This window comes from Protomyctophum parallelum (assembly GCF_964188405.1).
Source record: "Protomyctophum parallelum genome assembly, chromosome: 2".
Classification (NCBI taxonomy): domain Eukaryota; kingdom Metazoa; phylum Chordata; class Actinopteri; order Myctophiformes; family Myctophidae; genus Protomyctophum; species Protomyctophum parallelum.
In genome coordinates this window covers 4,692,223-4,712,154 of record NC_139699.1, presented here as the reverse complement: position 1 = coordinate 4,712,154, position 19,932 = coordinate 4,692,223, and the positions used below count along the sequence as shown (strand labels likewise).

The window sequence follows — 19,932 nt, the reverse complement described above, 5'->3', positions numbered from 1 at the left end:
GCCCCATTGGAATATGCTCTGGTGAATAGACACTGTTGCCTGTTTGCTCACAAATTGCCCTATTTTCAGCTGGTTGCTCTGCTTTAGTCGACTTAACGCTGTGCAGACACACTGCTGCATCAGCAAACAACACTCTTCTTCAATGGAAATGCAAATAGATACAGATGCAGAGCAAAACCTTTAGCTAATTATACCGGCGTCTTACAAGGTCCATGTCCCAGAGCGCTGGGGGGGGAAAACAGGGGAAAGCGCAGCATGTATGCTCTTTTGCAGACATTATTTCCATACGGCACCACTGTGAGGTTGCCAGATCGGGCATTAAAAAAAAAAAAAAAAAAAGGAAGTGCAGTAATTAATTCTGCAACATATTGTCAAAAGGACTTTCCTACATTTAAAAAAGTGAAATGTTTTGCTTATATAAAATTGTGAGGTTTGGAAATCTCTCAACTTCCAGTCAATACAGACTGTTAATACCGACTACATGGCTAGCATGTAGAAATACAGAGCTAGAAGTCTGGCTGTTGTCCATGCTAAAGCACAGTGTCGAGGATTATTGAGGTTGCAGTGCACTAAGATCTAAAAAATATACAAGTCCAGGTAAAATGTATAATACAGTGTGACAATATTTAACCCATTCTGACCTGAGATCAGATTCATACGAGGTTTCCGCCGGACACACACTGGTCTGTCTGATGAACCCATTCTGACCTGAGATCAGATTCTAAAAATGTCAGTCGCTCTTCGATTTTTTCAAAAATAGCAGACCTACAAGCTCATATCGCGCCACTCGGTGGCGCGATATGAGCTTGTAGATCTGCTATTTTTAAATAGCTAAAGCATAACATGATGCTGACACCAAAATGGGTGCCCCGGTCAGAATGGGTTAACCATAAGCTTTATTTTATACCTCAGCTGTACAAAGGTGTTATGTGGGCAAAAATAGTAATAATCCATTTTGTAGATCTGCTATTTTAGCTCCTTAATAGAATGTTTTGCCTTTAATGACATGCCCAAAATAGGGGCACCAGGCATATGCGGTGAAGACACCCCCCCAACACTGTCAACTGACTTGTCGCCCAACTTCCTGAAATAATTATTCCCACACTACTTAACTTCAAGTTCCTACATGTTTTGTGTCCTATTAAAATCACTTCATGTCAAAATAGTCTCTGTCACTGACAACCTGTACTGTCGGGGTCTAGACCAGTGGTTCCCAAACAATTTAGCTCAAGAAGCCAAAAGAGAAATTAGCTGTTTGCCTGGGACCCCCCACACTACTGTGAAAATATCAGATCTACAAGTTCAATATAGATTTCCTATTGTCACTACTTCTTAAACATTTGTTTTCTTCTTCACGAAATTACTGAAAAATAATCATTGAACTTTAGTTTTTTCTTTTTTTTCTTTTTTTTGAAAATGATAATTAAAAACAAAATGTAGGAAAAAAATTATAATAAAAAGGACACATAAAAATGTATCTGGGACCCATAAATGGGTCCCGGCCCAGTTTGGGAACCAGTTATGAATGTGTATACAACCACACGTCTGGAGTCTTCTCTTCACCCGACAGGGAGGAGTTTCACGAATGTAAACGCATGCACTAAAACATGCTATGCCTCCTAGTCTCCCAGGCCAAACTGTAGGAATCGCAAGTACAGTGACAGAGATCATAATAATATCAATAATAATCTTTTTCTCCCGTGAGGAAATTGAACCCCAGTGTGCCTGATGGAGGGCATGAACTTTGCACCTGCTCACAAACGCACACAATGTGTTTGTCCGTTAGCATTCAATGATGTTAACAGACACTGAAGACGTCCGTTTCTAAAACCGTTGGCTTGTGGCACACCTGCTCTTGCTAATCTTAATAAGGCACTCACACGTCATGATAATAATAATAATAAAAAAAAGGCAAGTACGCACCTGCCAATTTATACAGTGAGGTTCACTTAGCACTGCTGTGGTAAGAGCCAGTAGATTTTGCTTCTCCAGAAAAAAATAAAAAAATAAAAATCAGTGCAAATAACTGTTTGAGTTGTCCATGTCCATGCAACAGATACGGCCATCTAACTTTCAGTGCAGTCCAAAAACAAAAAGCTAAACTCCCACGTCCCCCCCACTCCCCCTCCTACATCTCAGTCATCTTTCTTATCAGACGTGCTCTCTTCATGTTTGTCCACTGATTGGTTAGCGTAACTGGCCTGTTCCTCATCGTCCATCCCGGTTGCCTGGAGGGCCTGGTATCGCTGGAGCTCCAGGTACGTGGTGAAGAGCTTGGCATACTCTGGATGGCTCATGGCGAAGGCCTGGAACTCAGCTGTCACCACAGACGCAACAGACAAAGACAGGGTCATTCATTAGAATAATAATTAAATTATTAGTATTTTTTTTGCATTTAATGTCATGCCCGAAATACGGATGCCAGGTTGACGGGTGGTTAACCCCACCCTTTTCACACGGCATTGCATTCATCGTCCAGTGAAGCACTGAGTATGTCTCTGTGTGGAAGTGGAATGCAAATACAGTTCCAATGGATTCAATACACTTATTTCATCACAAGCTCTTGCTAATATGTTCTTTGTTTCAATATTTATAAAACCCACAGACTGAACCAATTTTACTGTCCCAAAAATAGATGATGTACAAGCTCACAACGCACCTTAAAAGTTGAAGTTATGGAGATACAAGACGGCAATGATTATACATGTTAACTGGATCTAAACCAGTGGTTCTTTTCTGGATCAGGGCCAACTTGAAAACCTTGAAAGCATTTGCAGGCCCTAGGACGCATCACACATTTTTTGCGCATGGATATTTTAATGATCAATCAATCGATTGTGTTGCGTTGAATACTTTAAGTTCTTATTTATTGGTATCACTTTTTTAATATTAATGCCATCATTAGAAACCCATTCAGGCCTAAGGCCGATTCTAAAAACGCCTCTAAATCCTGACCTAAGGTTTCTGAAAAACTTCAAATATTGATATAGCAGAATCAAAAGATTTACATTTTTGAATACTGTACATACTGTACAGAACCCAAATATGGGTTCCCGGCCTGAGGGGGTAAGATACAAATAGGGGTTCCCGCCCAGAATGGGTTAAGCCAAGGATTTGGGAGGCCCACTGGCCCACAAGTTGAGAACCAGTGATCTGAACTGTGTGTAGTGTGTGTGTGTGTGTGTGTGTGTGTGTGTGTGTGTGTGTGTGTGTGTGTGTGTGTGTGTGTGTGTGTGTGTGTGTGTGTGTGTGTGTGTGTGCGTGTGCGTGCGTACACACCAAAGGTGATGAAGCCAGAGCCGTCGGCCGTGGAAATGCTACACAGCCAGAGCATTTACTTGAGATGTGTCCTCATGTTTAAGTCATTGTTCAGAGGGCATACTGTGTGTGTGTTTGTGTGTGTGTGTGTGTGTGTGTGTGTGTGTGTGTGTGTCGTGTGTGTGTGTGTGTGTGTGTGTGTGTGTGTGTGTGTGTGTGGTGTGTGTGTGTGTGTGTGTGTGTGTGCGTGCGTACACACCAAAGGTGATGAAGCCAGAGCCGTCGGCATCGATGGCCTTAAAGAGCTTGGCCATGTTGATATCAGACACGCCCAGAGTGGAGCGCAGTAGAGCCCTGAACTCCTCTCGAGTGATCCTCTCATCCTTGTCTGTGTCAAACAACTGACAGATAACACAGAAACACAAGATTACAATCTCTTACAGTATCTGTACAATTCTAGTCCATCCTTCTTTCTACGCATCTATAGAAAATCCTTATACTTTCAAGTTATTTATTTATTAGTTTATTTCATATTGAACATTAATCAGAGCAAAAACCTCATCTACCAACTAGTCTTTAGTAGATGAACATGTAAAAGGTCCACACCCCTGCTACTGTAAACCTGTAGTGCTCTTAATTTAATTACTTTTTCGTCATGTTTTTGGTAATTTTCAGAATATCTTTATAAAACGTGGCATAGGAGAAAGGTGATTTAATAGATTAACTGTATTATCGATGAACGGTATTTGTTTTAACTATATATTCTATGTACAGGTCTACTGTATATGAATGTACTGCATGTGTCTTGTTTAAAACCAGGTTGTATTATGCGTTGCTGGTTGGAATGCAATTTATTATTTGATCTGATGTGTCTGATAATCCATGTCGGATGGGTCCAGAAATTGTCTGGAAACGGAAATAAAATATGCATGACTTCCTAGAGGAAATGTGGTCAGGTCATTCCCGGTCAATAAAGTTATTATTATTATTATTATTCCAACAGTGGATAGAAGATTTAGGATTTATCAAAATACAGATGCATACAGTACAACGCAACAAAAACTAACATTTCCAAAAACAGAAAAAACAAACGAAGTTGAACGGAACCCACAAGCAAAACATTAAACTTGGCGGCCACATTGGCACCCCTCAAGAAACAGCAAAGTCGAACAACAGTGAGACAGCAGAATATGAGTTTCCCACCTGAAAAGCCATGCGCAGAACCTCTTCAGTGTTGGCTGGTCGACACAGGACGTTCACACCGATCACATACTCTCGGAAGTCAATGGTGCCATCTCCATCCTGGACAAGGTCAAAAGGTTAGTCACATGAACCCCTAGTGTCCCTAATCTGGTGTGGACATTCTGGGAAAATAGCCGATCTACAAGTGGCAAAGACATTTGGTGTAGAGGGAAATATAGTAGGCCTAGTATAGAGTGCTGGGGACCCCAATCAAAGTATAGTGGTTAAATTAACACATTTAGACCTGATGTAACCTATACATTATTTTGCCATTCATGAGAGAGGAAGCTACCTCTCTGTCTCATACACCAGGCTCTTGTGTATCATTATAGCAATTGGGGTTTTTTTTCATAAGAATTTGAAGGTTTTCAGAAAGCCTTAGGTTAGGTTTTAGAAGGCCTCAGGTCTACATGGGTTACTAGCATTAATATTATATATATACATTTTACACAAGTTGGTCACCATGTGTACGACATTGATTTTACAAATTAGCAGGAAGCCTCTTAGCTAATTGTAAAAATCTACGGTAAACTCTACTGCGGCTTATTGCTTTAGTATCTCACCCTGTCAAACAGAGCAAAGAGCTCCTCCAGCACCGGAGTGATGGGCAGTTTGAGGAAGGCAGAGAACTCTTGGATGTTGATGCGTCCCCCTTGACAGGAGGCGGCCATGGACGCAAAGCCCTCCAACTCCGCCCTCATGTTGTCCCACTTCAGGCTGCATGGGGAGACCGAGCAAGGACACAATGACATGGGGAGACCGAGCAAGGACACAATGACATGGGGAGACCGAGCAAGGACACAATGACATGGGGAGACCGAGCAAGGACACAATGACATGGGGAGACCGAGCAAGGACACAATGACATGGGGAGACCGAGCAAGGACACAATGACTTAACCCAGTCTGACCGGGCACCCATTTTGGTGTCGGCATCATAGCTATTTAAAAATAGCAGATCTACAAGCTCATATCGCGCCACCGAGTGGCGCGATACGAGCTTGTAGGTCTGCTATTTTTTGAAAAATCGAAGAACGACTGACATTTTTAGAATCTGATCTCAGGTCAGAATGGGTTCATCAGACCAGTGTGTGTCCGGCGGAAACCTCGTATGAATCTGATCTCAGGTCAGAATGGGTTAATGTGATGATTGAGGAAGTGGTGGGGGTACAGTAGGTGAGGTACAGTGTTAGGTTTACAGCCAAATGTAATTTTTGTTGTACTATATTCTTGTTTGAAGTGTTAAAGGTTTTATGACATTCATTTTCATTTATTTTTCTTTTAGGTTTTATGACCTCAATTACACCCAAAAAACCTGAACTTTGAACATTCAGTGGATTTTCTGTGGTCAGAAGTTTTCTTTGGGGTTTGGAAGCCTTTTGAGCTACAATGAAAACAGGCAACACAGTGAAAACAGTGACATCTGCTGGCAAATCCCATTGACATATATGGGATTTGCAGGGTCTTACATCACTTACTGCCGGCAAATCTGAGCACCTGTTTGAGCCAGAAAACCCCAGATCACAGAAAATCTACTGAATGTTAAAAGTTAATGTTTTTTTGGGTGCAATTGAGATTAGAAAACCTAAAAAAAATAAGAACAATTCCAAAACCTTTTTTTTAATGTCACAATCCCTTTAAAAGAACACTATTCACATGTTTTGGCCTGTCCTTCTGTACTGCATGCCATGTTCAGTCCTTCTACTGTGTGAACGTATTCTTGTGCAATCTGATGACGTGTGTGCGCCCCAAAGCAACCGGAACGAGTTAAAACACATATTCATCTCATGTAACTACTTGCTCTGATTAATAAAATAGCTGACCGACAAGCTTCACTTCACATCGTGTTGCGAGCGTGTACATCTGCAATTGTATTAGTGTACTTAGCAGCCTATTTCCTTGTTTGTTAATTAGATTTTTATTTACTTTAAGGTTTTCTGCCCAAAATAAGGATGCCATGTACAAAGTGGTTAAAGGGATTATGATTCAAAGTCAGTGATGCAAGCAATGAACTGCAATGTAGCTCTAAAATATGGCAACTTGGCAAGACAAATGTATTTGCAGGGATTAGAATAGAAATGCACACAGAAATTGGAAAGCAGCACTCACACAAACACAACACATCTAAAAACTGATCACGTTCAATGAAATAAAAAAAATAAGCCGGCTTGGCTTATTTTTTTATTTCATTGAACGTGTTCTTCGGCACAGTGAGCCTGTGTGACATTTGGGTTGATTTTCCAACCCTAGTTCATACTTGAGTTTCCGGCTGATTTTGGTGAACTCCACCAGGCCGGCCTCCATGGGCAGTGTCAGCTCCCCAGCAGAGATCATCAGGCGGCAGTCTTCATATGTGTGGTCCGTCACGGGAACGCCCAGAGCCCTGAACAAGGACCGCATTAGAAGAGCATGGACAGACAGACACACAGATAATATATCACATATCGTTGCAGTCGGGCGAGAAACCTTGTAGCTCCATATTTCAACTTTTAATGTTTTAAAAGATTTTCCCCATAAATTCACACCCTACGCCGTTATACTATTATGTCACAGAAAAGTAGCAAAATAGCCAATCTATAAGCTCACAATTGCATCAGCCGGGATGCCGGGATCACGTTGTGATCTTGCAGATTGGCCTATTTGTGCTATTTCAGTTTTTCTTTTTTTTTTAAGATATTTTTCGCGGCTTACGCCTTTTTATTGATTTTTTTGAAGGGACAGACAGTAGGCTGACAGGAAACGGGAGAGAGATGGGGGGATGACATGCGGTAAAGGCCGTGTCGGGTCCGGGAGTCGAACCCGCGGCACACTGCGACTGGATTACCAGTCCGGTGCCCAGACCGTTACGCTACGGCCTGGGCCTGCTATTTCAGTTTTAATGTTTTTTTTAAAGTGAAAGTTAAGTTGTTAAGTGTGTCTGTGGGTTTTATATATTTACAAGACTCAAAAGCTTGTGACTAAATATTAATAATAACTACAAGCTGGATCCATTGGAACACAGTTAATTTGATCAATTTCCTGAAAAGTAACAGTTTTGGACAGGTTTCCAGCTGACAGCAGCGATACCATCCCCTACACCAGGGGTTTTCAACAGGTGGTGCGTGGACCACTGGTGGTCCGTGGAGGTATTTCATGTGGTCCCTGACCATGCATTTAGTAATGTAGCAAAGCGTAGATTTTGTATTTTCTTCCACGGAACAGTGCACTAAAGTTTTGTGCACTCACTGCTCCGTGGAAGACGTGCGTCAATGTTATCAGAATTACTGGGAAGTCTGAGGTTAAGAAATTCCACAGAAAATCTCAAGAAGAATCTCAAGAAGGGTGACGTGTACCAGCTTGCCTGATTGAGTCATCATTATTACGAAATGTGCCCATATAATCATGTCATCATGTGCTATATCTTGCACGTATTTGCCATTTTTACTATATATATATATATATATATATATATATATATATATATATATATAGTAACATAGTAACATTACCGTAACATTTTTTTAAATTCTTTCATACCAAATGCCATTAAGGCACTCAATGATACCATGTCTCGCTAGATTTGTTTGTTTTCCAATGTATCTGCCACTGTTTGTTGTCCTGCACTTTTTGCCATGAGAAAATAATTGTGTTAAGTGTTGTTGCTGTTGTTGTAACCGTTTGTTTTTTACTGTTTGAGACCGAAGACGAATTTCCACACGTGGACAATAAATGAAACTAACTAACTAACTTTATTACAATTATTAAAATAGTTCAAATAGCCGATAATAGCCATAATGTATGGATGTAGATCTGCTTCAAGATAGTAAAATATGGGGAAAGAAAGTTTAGGGATAAAGGTTATAGGGCCACATGTGTCAGTACGGTATATCAGTTGAGTCCGTGGACCATCGTTTGAGAAACAGTATAAGACATGGGTTTTCAACTGGTGGTCCGTGGACCACTGGTGGTCTGTGAAGGTATGGCATGTGGTCGCTGATCATGCATTTAGTATGTAGGAAAGTATTCTGTAGGCGTATGATGAGTTGATGACGCATCAATGTTGTCAGTTACTGGGAAGTCGGACGCCAAGAACTTCCACAGAAAAGGGAGTTAGAATGTCAAGGGAAAGTAGGTATACCGGATTGCCTGGTTGAGTCACCATTATAAAGAAATATAATGTAAAACTCAATACTCAATGTAATGTCTGCTCACTGCTCGTCGTGCATAAATTGCAATGAACAGCATCATGAGTTTAATATGGAAGGTTAATTTCCCCCCATATCCCCCTCCTCCCAACATAACAGTGGTCCCCAGGTTGATTCTCAGTCAGGGTGGTGGTCCCTGGTTCATAATCAGTTGAAAACCCCTGCCCTACACCTACAGAAATATCACACACAGAGGCACATGCAGTGCTGTATGCCCATTATCAGGCCCCAGGAATACCCTTATTTATTTGTATTATTATGCAATCAGGGAAGATGTGTGATTTGCAGGGATGTTCCTCTACTACAGTACGGTAGTTGTTTTGTGTAGTTGTATGTGTGCTTTGGCACAATTCTTGTCATTCTTCCGTTTTCCCACTCGAATGCCAATGACTTGATATTTTTAGGTTGTTAGCTCCATTTTGCTTGCGAGACCAGCATGCCAGGCGCCAGTGATCCTCACGTCATGTCCAAAATATGTTTATTCAGCTACTAGCTAGACATTCATTATACTCCTCAGTGGCAGTCTGCCAGTGCACGCCATTGCATGTGGGAGTCATCTGTATGGGCAGGGTGGTGTTGTGTACTTCATAAACAGGATAGTGGGGGCTATCGTCATTATTAGATATACTGTAAGTTTCCGCATCACAACATATCAGTTATTTTTTTTTTATAATATATTTTTTATCCCACGATTTTGTAACCCATTTTTCACCCCTGTGTCAATCATCTAATGTGATCCTGGGCTCTACACATCCTCCGCCAACCTGGGGAGAGCAACGGACTTAACTCATGCTTCCTTCATGCTTGAGTGTCCAAGTTGCTCCTTTACACCTGACAGGGGGGAGTTTCCCTGGTTGGACGTAGCGCGTGGAAGGAACACGTTATTCCAACCAGTTCCTTTCCCCTCCATCAGGCGCCCCGGCTGGCCAGGGGGAGGCAGTTTAGAGACCAGGATTACTGCATGTTTTTGTGAGGGTATCTACCCTAGGGGACACGGGGAGAACATGCAAACTCCACACAGAAAGGCCCTTTCGCCAACCCCGCCTTCGGGTATGGGCACTGATGACGCGGAGGAGGAAACACGCCGCCAGCACCCACAGCGCCCCGAGCGGGAATCGAACCCAGGACCTTCTAGCTGTGAGGCGACAGCACTACCAACTGTGCCACCGTGCCCCTCTACACTAACATATCAGTTATTGGCTGGGTTTCCCAAACGTATCACTTCACAGGGGTGTGATTTTATTTTGTTTCTTAGGTATTGTGAGGATAGCCTTCATTTATAGGAGGGTGGGATGACCGGATTCATGATAGAATGTTGGAAAAACTAAAACAAAGACAATTTTACATACATTTCCTTTTCATTTGATTGTTTTATTTCATTGTTCCTTTTAGTTTAGTTTTTTTTTAGTTTTAACTTTAGTTTTTATATTAGTTTCAGGGATAATAAAGGTATCATAATCTAAATTACCTTTTCCCTTTTTAGGTTTATTCGTAGTTAACCCAACAACAACTTTACACATATCTAGATGCTCAGCTAAAGGAGGTCAGAAGATGCTTACTGAGCCATGGTGTTCCGCACGGCGCTGGCAAACAGAGGTGGGCTTTTCTTTTCCTCCTCAGTGGGGATTTGTGTCGGAAGGAACTGAGGAACAGAGACAAGACCAGTACAAATAAAGCCTCCAACAACTCATCATCCTGTGTTAAAACACAAACTAATATTTCCGTTAAAGAGTAAATCTTCATACAGTAGTATGTACACTAAGACTGATTAATAGTGAGTTTTACACATGATTTTATTCAGCTCAACGGGTAAAACATGCTATTAATGAAGTTTGATTCCCACTGCACTGACTACAGTCAACTCTCTTTATTCCTTCTTTCTTTATTCGGATCCACAGTAGCTTCCATAAAGTGGTCGCTAATCTTACAATTGTGCTGCACAGGGTGTGCATTGACGTCATTAACGTCATGCCTGCGTTGCTGCAGGAACGAGCTGATAGTCAAGTTCTGTAGGCAGCGCTATTGATGACAGTAACACATTACACACCCTTGAATGTAATATTGCTATAAAACAGTTCAGCTTAAAAAACACACGTCAACTCAATATCATTATAACTAACATATTTGATTAAAAAAATCATTTTTATTTTAATGACCGATGTAGCCAATACGACTGAAGATTTCCGTGCAAACGCCTAGCTTTAACACTTTCAGTGCCGGAAGTGCATCAAAATACGTCGTATGTAAAAATTGTGTTAATAGCTAGAATCATGTTTTGATTAGGTGTGCAGTGATGCTGGTTTGAAGCACGGGTAGAGAGCGATTTCAACCAATCAGATTTCTAATTAGAATCATTCTTTCTAATTATAAAACTACCTGGTTGTATAATTAGTTTCCAACATAACGCTACAGTATACCATAGAACCACCAATACCAGAGTCACAAGGAAAGGGTTTCATACATTAACATCAAAAGCCTTGCTCAATGGCACGTCAGAGATAATTGTTCAGGGATGGCCTTTCTCCAAAGTGCTTTATAATGTGGCCCATAGCACTTACCCTAACCCCTTAGATAGCATTTCTGTTGGCTTAGATAGCATTTGACACAGACTTATAGCATGTTATGTAGACAGCACTATAATTGTATTGTATATAGTCATAGCACGCCATAGTACATATGTATAGCATAGTAGTAAATATGTATAGTTTATGTATAGTTTCATTATATAGATATTCCACTGTTACTTTCTTAGCTTACGCATGTTTCATGATAAATGCTTTTATGTGATGTATTCCCATGCTTTTGTTCTTGCTTAAATGTAAGTCGCTCTGGATTAAGAGCGTCTGCTAAATGCCTAAATTGTAAATTGTAATGTGCATTGCATTCACCCAGTCACACCACTACAGCAGCAGAGGAAACCATACAAAGCCAGCAACTTGCTCACTCTGAGCAGAATAGAATTGGTTAAGTTAAGTGTCTTTCACAAGGACAGAGGAGCGGGAGATGGAACCAGGCCTTTCCAATTCAAAGATGCATTCTACTGCGTTCTACTTCCTGAACCACTGTATGATCCTTTTAGTCACTAGTTAATAGATTCCCAGTCCAGGTTTTCCCCCCCACCAGCCTTTGGATTTTTAACTGGCAATCATTCATTCGCTAGACTACTTTTCTAAAATGTAGGAAATTATTAGAGAACCTACGATGAATGGATGTGCAAATATATTCTATGGTGCTGCTTATAAAGAAATATCGGAAGAAAGGCTGCATTTTACCTCAATCTCTACAGTAGTGTAGAGCTGTGACAATGTAAGAAGCAGGAGACTCTTCCTGAATAATGAAATCAATGAAAACAAAAGCAACAGAATAGTTAGTGGCATCTTGGAAAAGAGGCCAAAGGTTGTTGTTTTTTTGTGTTAATGCTGTTGTGCTACGTATGCTGACTAAAACATTAAGATGTTGCTCGTGCCATGCCATTAACAAGGAACTTCGAAGTCCTTCCTCATTATTGCTGCAGTATGTTTCATCATTTTCTAAGTGCACAAGATCCGAGAAGTGGTTCAACTTCCTCTAATATTGGCGCTGAATAAACAATGCAACTCTGTAATGGCTTGACCTTGGGGATTGGAGCTGAAAAAGACTGACTTCACTAATTCAAGTTTCGTACCAGTAAGGACTGGTAAAGGTTCATATCTGTAAAATAGGTAGTATCTGAAAACAATGAGTCTATACTTTGTGGAGATTTACTTTTGTATATGGTAGTGTTCTTATGTACGCAACGACTTCAAGGTCAGGTCCAAACAATGACACCACAAAGTGGACACTTACGAGCTGAAGCCTTGCCATGTCCATGTCACTGTGTCCTGGTAGAAAGAAAATGAAAACACAGTAACACACACACACACACACACACACACACACACACACACACACACACACACACACACACACACACACACACACACACACACACACACACACACACACACACACACACACACACACACACACACACACACACACACACACACACACACACACACACACACACACGTCATATAAACAGACATAAAGTGGAAAGTAAGTTATTAGATATTTCTAGTATAATAATAGCAAAAAGCTAGATCCATGATAGACATCACAGTGAAAGGTATTTCATAAAACAGAATGAAATAACACAAAAGATCTGTTCAGTTTTTATAATCATAATATCATAATGTAGTTAGTAAAGAAAAGGCGGCGTTGTACCTACCAGCTTGTTTGGATATCTCATGACGACAGGCTGTACTGGGACCCCAGGGATGAAGGCACCTTAGTTACAATGACAGAGCGATATGGTGTCGGGTTAGGGTTAGAAGCTCACAATGTGCCGAGTCGTGAGCTTGTAGATCAGTATGTTTGATGCAAGGGCTTTTTTTTGTTGATTTATTGATTTTTATTTACAACATAGTATTTTCAAAGCATTTATTCACATATGTTTTTCCCCCCCACATGATGCAAGGTTTGAGTGGTCCATATTTAAGTAAACATAGACGGCCAGACTGGCAGTTGAATTGTCCATTATGGAAAGCTCGTCCCTGATATCTACAGTATATAGGTTATAAATCCTCAACACATTATTCGAGTCAGGTGCAGGTTTTATTAATATTAGGAGTATATAAACATACCTTGTTTGAAAGTTATAAGACATGAGCGATTTGTACATGTCCCTTCAGGGAAAATCAGCACCTGGAACAAAGAATAGACATTTCATGTAAAAGGCCATGGGTATTAACTGGTAGGGTTTATTTTTTTTCCCTGTTATAACACCTTTGCCCAAAGCGCTTTAAAATGTGTGTAACATGCTCCCCTTCACATTCCTGCCAACACTCCCGGTTCTAGCTCAGTTTATAATCTCCCTATTTAGTGTGCAAAGCATTCACAAACAACCCTGTTGGGCGTGTGTTGCTTGACACTGCATTCATTCAAACTCTCTCTTTAAATTTAATTGAATCAGTTCCCATGAATACACTGATCAATTGCAGTTCACTTGGTGCGAGAACTTCCCCCTTTGACCTCTAATAGACATACATATTACCACTAGCCACGCACAGAATAAATTGAGAATAATTTTGTTATGTTGCTAATATTATTATATATATTCTATGGCTCTTAGAGGAGCTATGGTGTAGGGATTAGATATGGCGCAGGGTTTGTTGAAGGTAGGCCATTTGCCGATACCTTACAAAATCTCCCTATTTTTCACAGCGCAATTGTTGGCAGGTATGCTTTCACACCCCAGAGCCAACCACACACGCCAACCAACCTGCTCATCAGGACGAACACAGTGGGCATGATCTGAAAAATGTACTGTAGGCTGACCTTAGATTATCTGTTAAAATAATCACTAACTGTGAACCTCTGCTTACGTCATTCTTTCATCTCCATCAAGCGAGTGCACTAGTGCAGTGGGATGAGCAGCTCTTTAGTCTGAAGACAGGAATGTGGAAAACCAAACCTACACCCTGTGCTACGTTTCTCACCACTTCCTTCCTTTTGAACCAAAAGCAACCAGCGCCGTTTCCTCCAACAAACTGATAATGGTGCAATTTGGGGTGTGACTTCTAAATGTTCAAAAGCTAAACATTAACAAAAGTTGTAAACATGTAGAAAAATCTCTAGCCATTTAAACAGAGAAAGGTTATCTCTCACGTGATAATGTGGGCGTACTTCGCGATAGTGAGTTGTTTTACTCATTATCCTTTTATTTGATTTAAAACACCCGGTAGTGACCTCGAGTGATGCTAGTGGTGGCGACATCAGTCCAAGCCCTACTACTTAAAACTTGGCAAGAAGGCGTGACCAGGTTTTTTGTAAAAAGGATAGCCACGGATATGCAGCTGATCTCCATTGAGGAAGATGGGGACTTCACAAAGCTTGTGGCAAACCAGGATTATGTGATGCTGAGCCACAAAATGTTTACAACAAGAATTGACAAGATGTATTGTGAATGCAGGAAATTAATATAGCACCACTTGCATGAATTTGGCATATTTATCTTTGTAGAGAAAAGGTCCTTTTGCACACCTACTGGGACAGGTACGTAGAAGCACACAAGTCTTGCACACTATCTTCACTTGCAGCAGTAATTTATTTGGCTACAACATTTCGGTCTCAACGACATTCATCAGGTACTGTACCTCCTCCCAAAATGAACAGATTATAAATGGTAGGGCTGTTCTATGAGACCCTATGATCGGTGTGTGTGTGTGTGTGTGTGTGTGTGTGTGTGTGTGTGTGTGTGTGTGTCTGACCTGTGGCCAGTGGCCCTGTGACTTGGCTCTACTCTCTATCTCTCGGATGGTGTTCTTCCTGGAATCTGGATCCTTTCTGGACACCAGCACCGGCTGGAGGCAACGAATAAACCCTGGGTTGAGAGAAAATACATACAGGCACAGTCATACCCCTTGTCATACCCCTTGCACAGCACAGGGATCAGACCACTCTTCTAACTGCTTCAAGGACAAGCTGAAACAAGACAGGCTGTACCAAAACAATAGCCATCAGGCCTAAATTCTTCTTCAAGTTCCATAATGCAAAACAAAATGCCACGATCTTCTCCATTCTGTCACACTACCGCTGCTGAACTCTCCAACATCCCACAAGTCCAAACACGATCATTGTGTTTAACAGACAAAGAAACCTTGACACCAGAGTTACGCCCCCACAAAGCCATAACGAGCAACCACCATCACCCTTGTGTTTATAAAAAAAAGTAAATAGGAAAAGGAATAACAATGACAGCACTCACTGCCAAAGATGGGTGTCGCCAGGTTTTCGGTGCGGGACACGGTGGAGGGCAGGCCCGCCACTACGCACACGATCCCATCAAAGAAGGTGGAGTGTGGAGCCACCGCCAGGATGGGGGCCTCGTTGCTGGTTACCTGCTTGCCCTTCACCACCACTCTGAAGCCCATGCTGAAGTAGTAGGCCCTTCCCAAGAACGCCATTACTCTCCGACACATGAACCTGAACGAACGGAACCACATCCAAGATGAACGGACTTATTACATAGTCGCCCAATGGAAATTATTTGAGACAATAGCTAGTAGATCAGCTACTTCCACTATTTCAAAAAGAAATCTTGAAAGTATTAATAAATGTGTCAGTAATTTTTATATTTAAGTTATTTGTCAGCATGCCTGTGCAATTTGGGATTATGAAGCCAAAAAAAATAAAATAAAAGTTGCATTCATATGTTCCAATGTTTAATGCCAAAATACACAATTAAATCGTGTGAGTATGAATCGTCAACTTAAAATTGTAATCGTGACAGCCCTGCCCCTAACTGTGGAGTCCAGTAGGGCCACATTCCAGTCCAGAAGTCCACTTAACCACATTCAACCTGGCATTCCTATTTGGGCGTGTCAGTATAAGTGACAATGTTGGAATGCCATGTGTGCTAGTGTCGCACAGCTATTATTGTGTGACACTGTTGCTCAATGAAGAATACAGTAGGGCTTAAGTTGTTGATCAGTCTAATCGATTCGGTCGCTTATTAAAAAAGATCTATTAGAATTATTTTACATTGATTTGTTGATATATACAGTATACACACTAGCCTACAGTATAAAAACATGCTTCTCAGTATGTATGTTGCAGAGCTATCAAAGCAACAGCAGCCTATTCGGCAACACAGGGTTTACGAAGTAGAGGACGAGAACGTCATTGAATGCATTTTCAAGGCCTTTCTGCTTCATTAGTAAAGTGGGGATAAGTAGGGCAGAATAGGTAGAGGAAGAAGATGCCACCACTGGCTATGAGCCAGACTCTAATACCAGGAAGATCATGATTAGGTCTGTGCCTAATGTGGCATGGCACGGGCTTTATCTGTTTAAGTCAGTACATAGGGCACCCCGCAAGTGAGGAACTGACTGCAATCTCAAACCTCTACAACTGATGCAGAACGACATCACATCCCTCACACCTCTGGGTGTATGCACTCGCACAACACTGGTGGTGACAAGACGACGCCTGTGGGCATGCCACCACCCGAAGACAGACTATGTCTCATGCGACTTACTCCAACCTTACACTTTGTACTGTAAATAGCTCTAGATACGAGTGTCCGTTAAATGTGTCAATTATAAATTGTGTTTTCAATAACTTGGTATCCTGCAGTGGCATGACTTGGCAGGGAAGCAATACTTGTCCTTCATATAATCTTTAACCAAACCTTTGTGATAACCAGATATACTGGATTTTACTAAGTATGCAAGTGTATGGAATTTCCCCCTAATGTCAACTTTAATGACTTCCTCAAATAAGAAATAACTATAACAGAAGTTAAGGAAGTGGCAGTTTTACGAGAGTTTTACGATAGCCACAATTAACCAGTGTCTAAACAAATTGATTGATTTATTTATTAACAGTTTGCAGAATTGCAGTACATTTCAAGCACAAACCATGATACTACATCAATTATTGTGAATAGAACCTCCGTACACCATGTACAAAAACATGAGCTGCCAATATAAAACACACATGGATGTGTGACAGACAGTATATGCTATCAAGATAGCAGATATTACTTAAATCTCAAACGTATATGAATATTCAGTACAACTTTAACTGTCAACACACAAAACGTATGAGCTGGTTGCAGCAGTAAATTAGTCAACAGATAAGGCCTTGACCCAGATAAGCGCTCTCTTCCCTGGCTGTCACATACACATCGTTTCCTCACTGTGCCAGTAATAAATATGTTTGTGGTCTATCATTGTTCACAGCGAGGTCTGCAGATGCATTACTCAACAATTGGATTTCTTGCTTTATAATACAGTACAGCACAGACCTATGGTGTGGCAATTCGGTCTGTGAGAAACACTCCAGATTAAACAACAGTCTCAAGGTGCACAATATCATGAAACTGAGAAACCAGCCAGCTGACGGTAAATGTCATGGTCACACTTAATCACGTATTATTTTTACACTTGTCATGATGCTGAGGAAGCTACTAACCAGCTGAGCAACCGGGACACCCTGACGCAACAGCGCCAACTGTCAATACTACTATTGGCTGATTTGATTTGAGAAGTTTCAGTCTGCAATTGCATGAACCCCTGTTCCTGTTGAAATACATACACCATCATGGGTTTTCTTTAGTGATTCCTGTGAACTCATTTCAGAAGTAGATAAAAAGAGAGAAAAGGAGAAGGATCCGGGCACACAAAGTAAAATAAAATGAGGAACGCCTTTATTAAATCAAAAAGGGCGTTCTGCCAACATGTTTGGACCTAACAGGTCTTCATCAGGTGAAGACCTGTCCCGGATCCTTCTCTTTTTATCTAGGTCCTGATCCCGTTTTGATCCGTGTGAGCACCGTATTATCATTATCACATTTTGCTATCTCCATTGAGCACCTGGTTAGTTCATATTTTCTCTCATTTCAGAAGTGTTTCCTAATCAAGTAGTTTCCATGTTGTTACAACGGTGGTACAATGTAATCATTCAGCAGAGCCACAAATAACAGTAAATAGTGCAATAAATATGTACCGTCTGCAAGTGCGAGTGCAAATATCGAGAGATTGTTCTTTCGCGTCTTGCATCAGCAATGTTACAAGCATGCTCCTGTATGTGTGTTGTATTTGACCGTTATGAACAGGTACTCTGATTGCTAGGTGGTCTTGATGATGGGCTGTGAGTTTGAGTGTTTGTTTTTTTTTTTGGGGGGGGGGGGGGGTTTGGATCCCTCTCAAAATATGTGTGGGCGGGGTGGGCATTTCATTTTTTTTTTTTAGTTACCGTCTCCAGCCTGTCATGGGCTCCACGGCTCCTTTCATTGGATACATTAATGTTATTATGACAGCCACCGGCCATGTCACCATGAGAACCAGGGAACACAGGATGGCTCGAACAGGGACCAGGATGATCCCAAGGAGAACACACTGAAGAGGAGAAGGGGAGCACACACATAACATAACATAAAGTAGTCACAGACACAATGCAAAGAATGGTACAGTCTGACCTATGACATACATAGTACATGGCTGCACAGACCAGAACTAGTAAGCACACGATTAGTCTACTCTAGAGACCACACCAAAAGGATTTCTAGAAAGCACACAACAACGGCCCTATTGTTTATGTTCTTTTAAAGAAAAATGAATTGGTGTGGGCCCTGTGGGGCACACACACAGGCTTTGCAAAAGGAATGCCACACTGTACCATACTCCATAGATAAGCTATAAGTCATTGCCACACAATGTGCATGCAGGCTACCTGTCCTGTGTTACTGCACGTTCCCTCCGTTTGGAATTTAGTGTTGGGCTATTTATTATTTCTTAACAGAATCCTGATGCAAACCAGAAGACACGTACAGACAGACAATAGCACTCACTTTAATGATGTCAGCCTTGCACAGTTTGGTGTCTTGTATGAACGGGTTGATGACAGGGGGCAGAAGCAGGGACTGCTGCCGCGGTAGAGCGCACACCCTCTGCGACGGCATGTTGACACGGCGTGCCGCGGCGGAGCTGTTCGAAATGCTGAGGTTGCTGTTGTTCTCCCCTCCGTTTCTCCGTAGCTTCTATATTTTATTGTGTTTATTATACCCATACGCCATCCTACGACGCAAACCTCCCATCTGTCGCCATTACAGACGCTGACATCGCTCACATGGAGGTGATCGGTGACCGTACAGAGGACGATTAGATTATATCCTTGTTATGGTTTAGCTAGCGGTCTAGGTCTAGGTGCTGTAAAAATCCCATAGCCCTGTGGGTTGGTGTAGTTGTGATTGGCTGTGTGGTTGTTTAGCAACCGCTAAACATGGACACGCGTTTGACATCTGACTGGCCAATCACAGTTCGACCCTCTGGGCTATGGGCGGCTGATGGTTATTGTTGACTAATGGAATGGATTTTTTCTAATCAGTGAATTATTTACAGTTTGATTAGTAATTACTTAGTTAAAATAGAGGGTTGTGGACATACCCAATATAGGGACGCAAGGGTTAAAATATTTAAGTGGGTTTTTTGTGTTAATAAATAGGCCTACAATAAATTAATAATGATATTAAAGTTTTTGTTTTGGTATTCCTATGAGAAGAGTCCAGAGACAGTCACCAGCTGCAGTGCACTGTTGTAATCTTAGAGCAGGGGTTTTCAACTGAGTATGAACCAGGGACCACCACCCTGACTGAGAATCAACCTGGGGACCACCACCCTGACTGAGAATTAACCTGGGACCATTGTTGTGTTGGGAGGGGGGAT

The 19,932-nt window shown here is 41.5% G+C and overlaps 1 protein-coding gene across 1 annotated transcript; it reads right to left on the bottom strand.

Annotated features, from left to right (window-relative positions):
• Positions 1–875: 875 nt before the first annotated feature.
• Positions 876–19,417, bottom strand: lpcat2 (lysophosphatidylcholine acyltransferase 2). Its single transcript, XM_083759634.1, has 14 exons — positions 19,059–19,417; positions 18,464–18,606; positions 15,471–15,688; positions 14,974–15,086; positions 13,348–13,408; positions 12,933–12,991; positions 12,509–12,543; positions 11,956–12,010; positions 10,243–10,325; positions 6,757–6,882; positions 5,064–5,217; positions 4,462–4,560; positions 3,518–3,659; positions 876–2,317 (listed from the first exon to the last, which is right to left on the bottom strand). The coding sequence occupies exons 1-14, from the start codon at positions 19,167–19,169 to the stop codon at positions 2,136–2,138; spliced, it is 1,581 nt and encodes a 526-aa protein (XP_083615760.1). The 5' UTR covers positions 19,170–19,417; the 3' UTR covers positions 876–2,135.
• Positions 19,418–19,932: the final 515 nt, after the last annotated feature.

Bases quoted from the DNA above. Each gene is read 5' to 3' on its own strand.
- lpcat2 (XM_083759634.1), bottom strand. From the start codon at position 19,169: ATGCCGTCGCAGAGGGTGTGCGCTCTACCGCGGCAGCAGTCCCTGCTT. The intron at 15,689-18,463 runs GTAACTAAAAAA...CCGTTCGTTCAG, and splicing joins CCCATGACAGGCTGGAGACG to GTTCATGTGTCGGAGAGTAA. The intron at 6,883-10,242 runs GTAAGCATCTTC...GTCCTTGTTCAG, and splicing joins GTGCGGAACACCATGGCTCA to GGCTCTGGGCGTTCCCGTGA.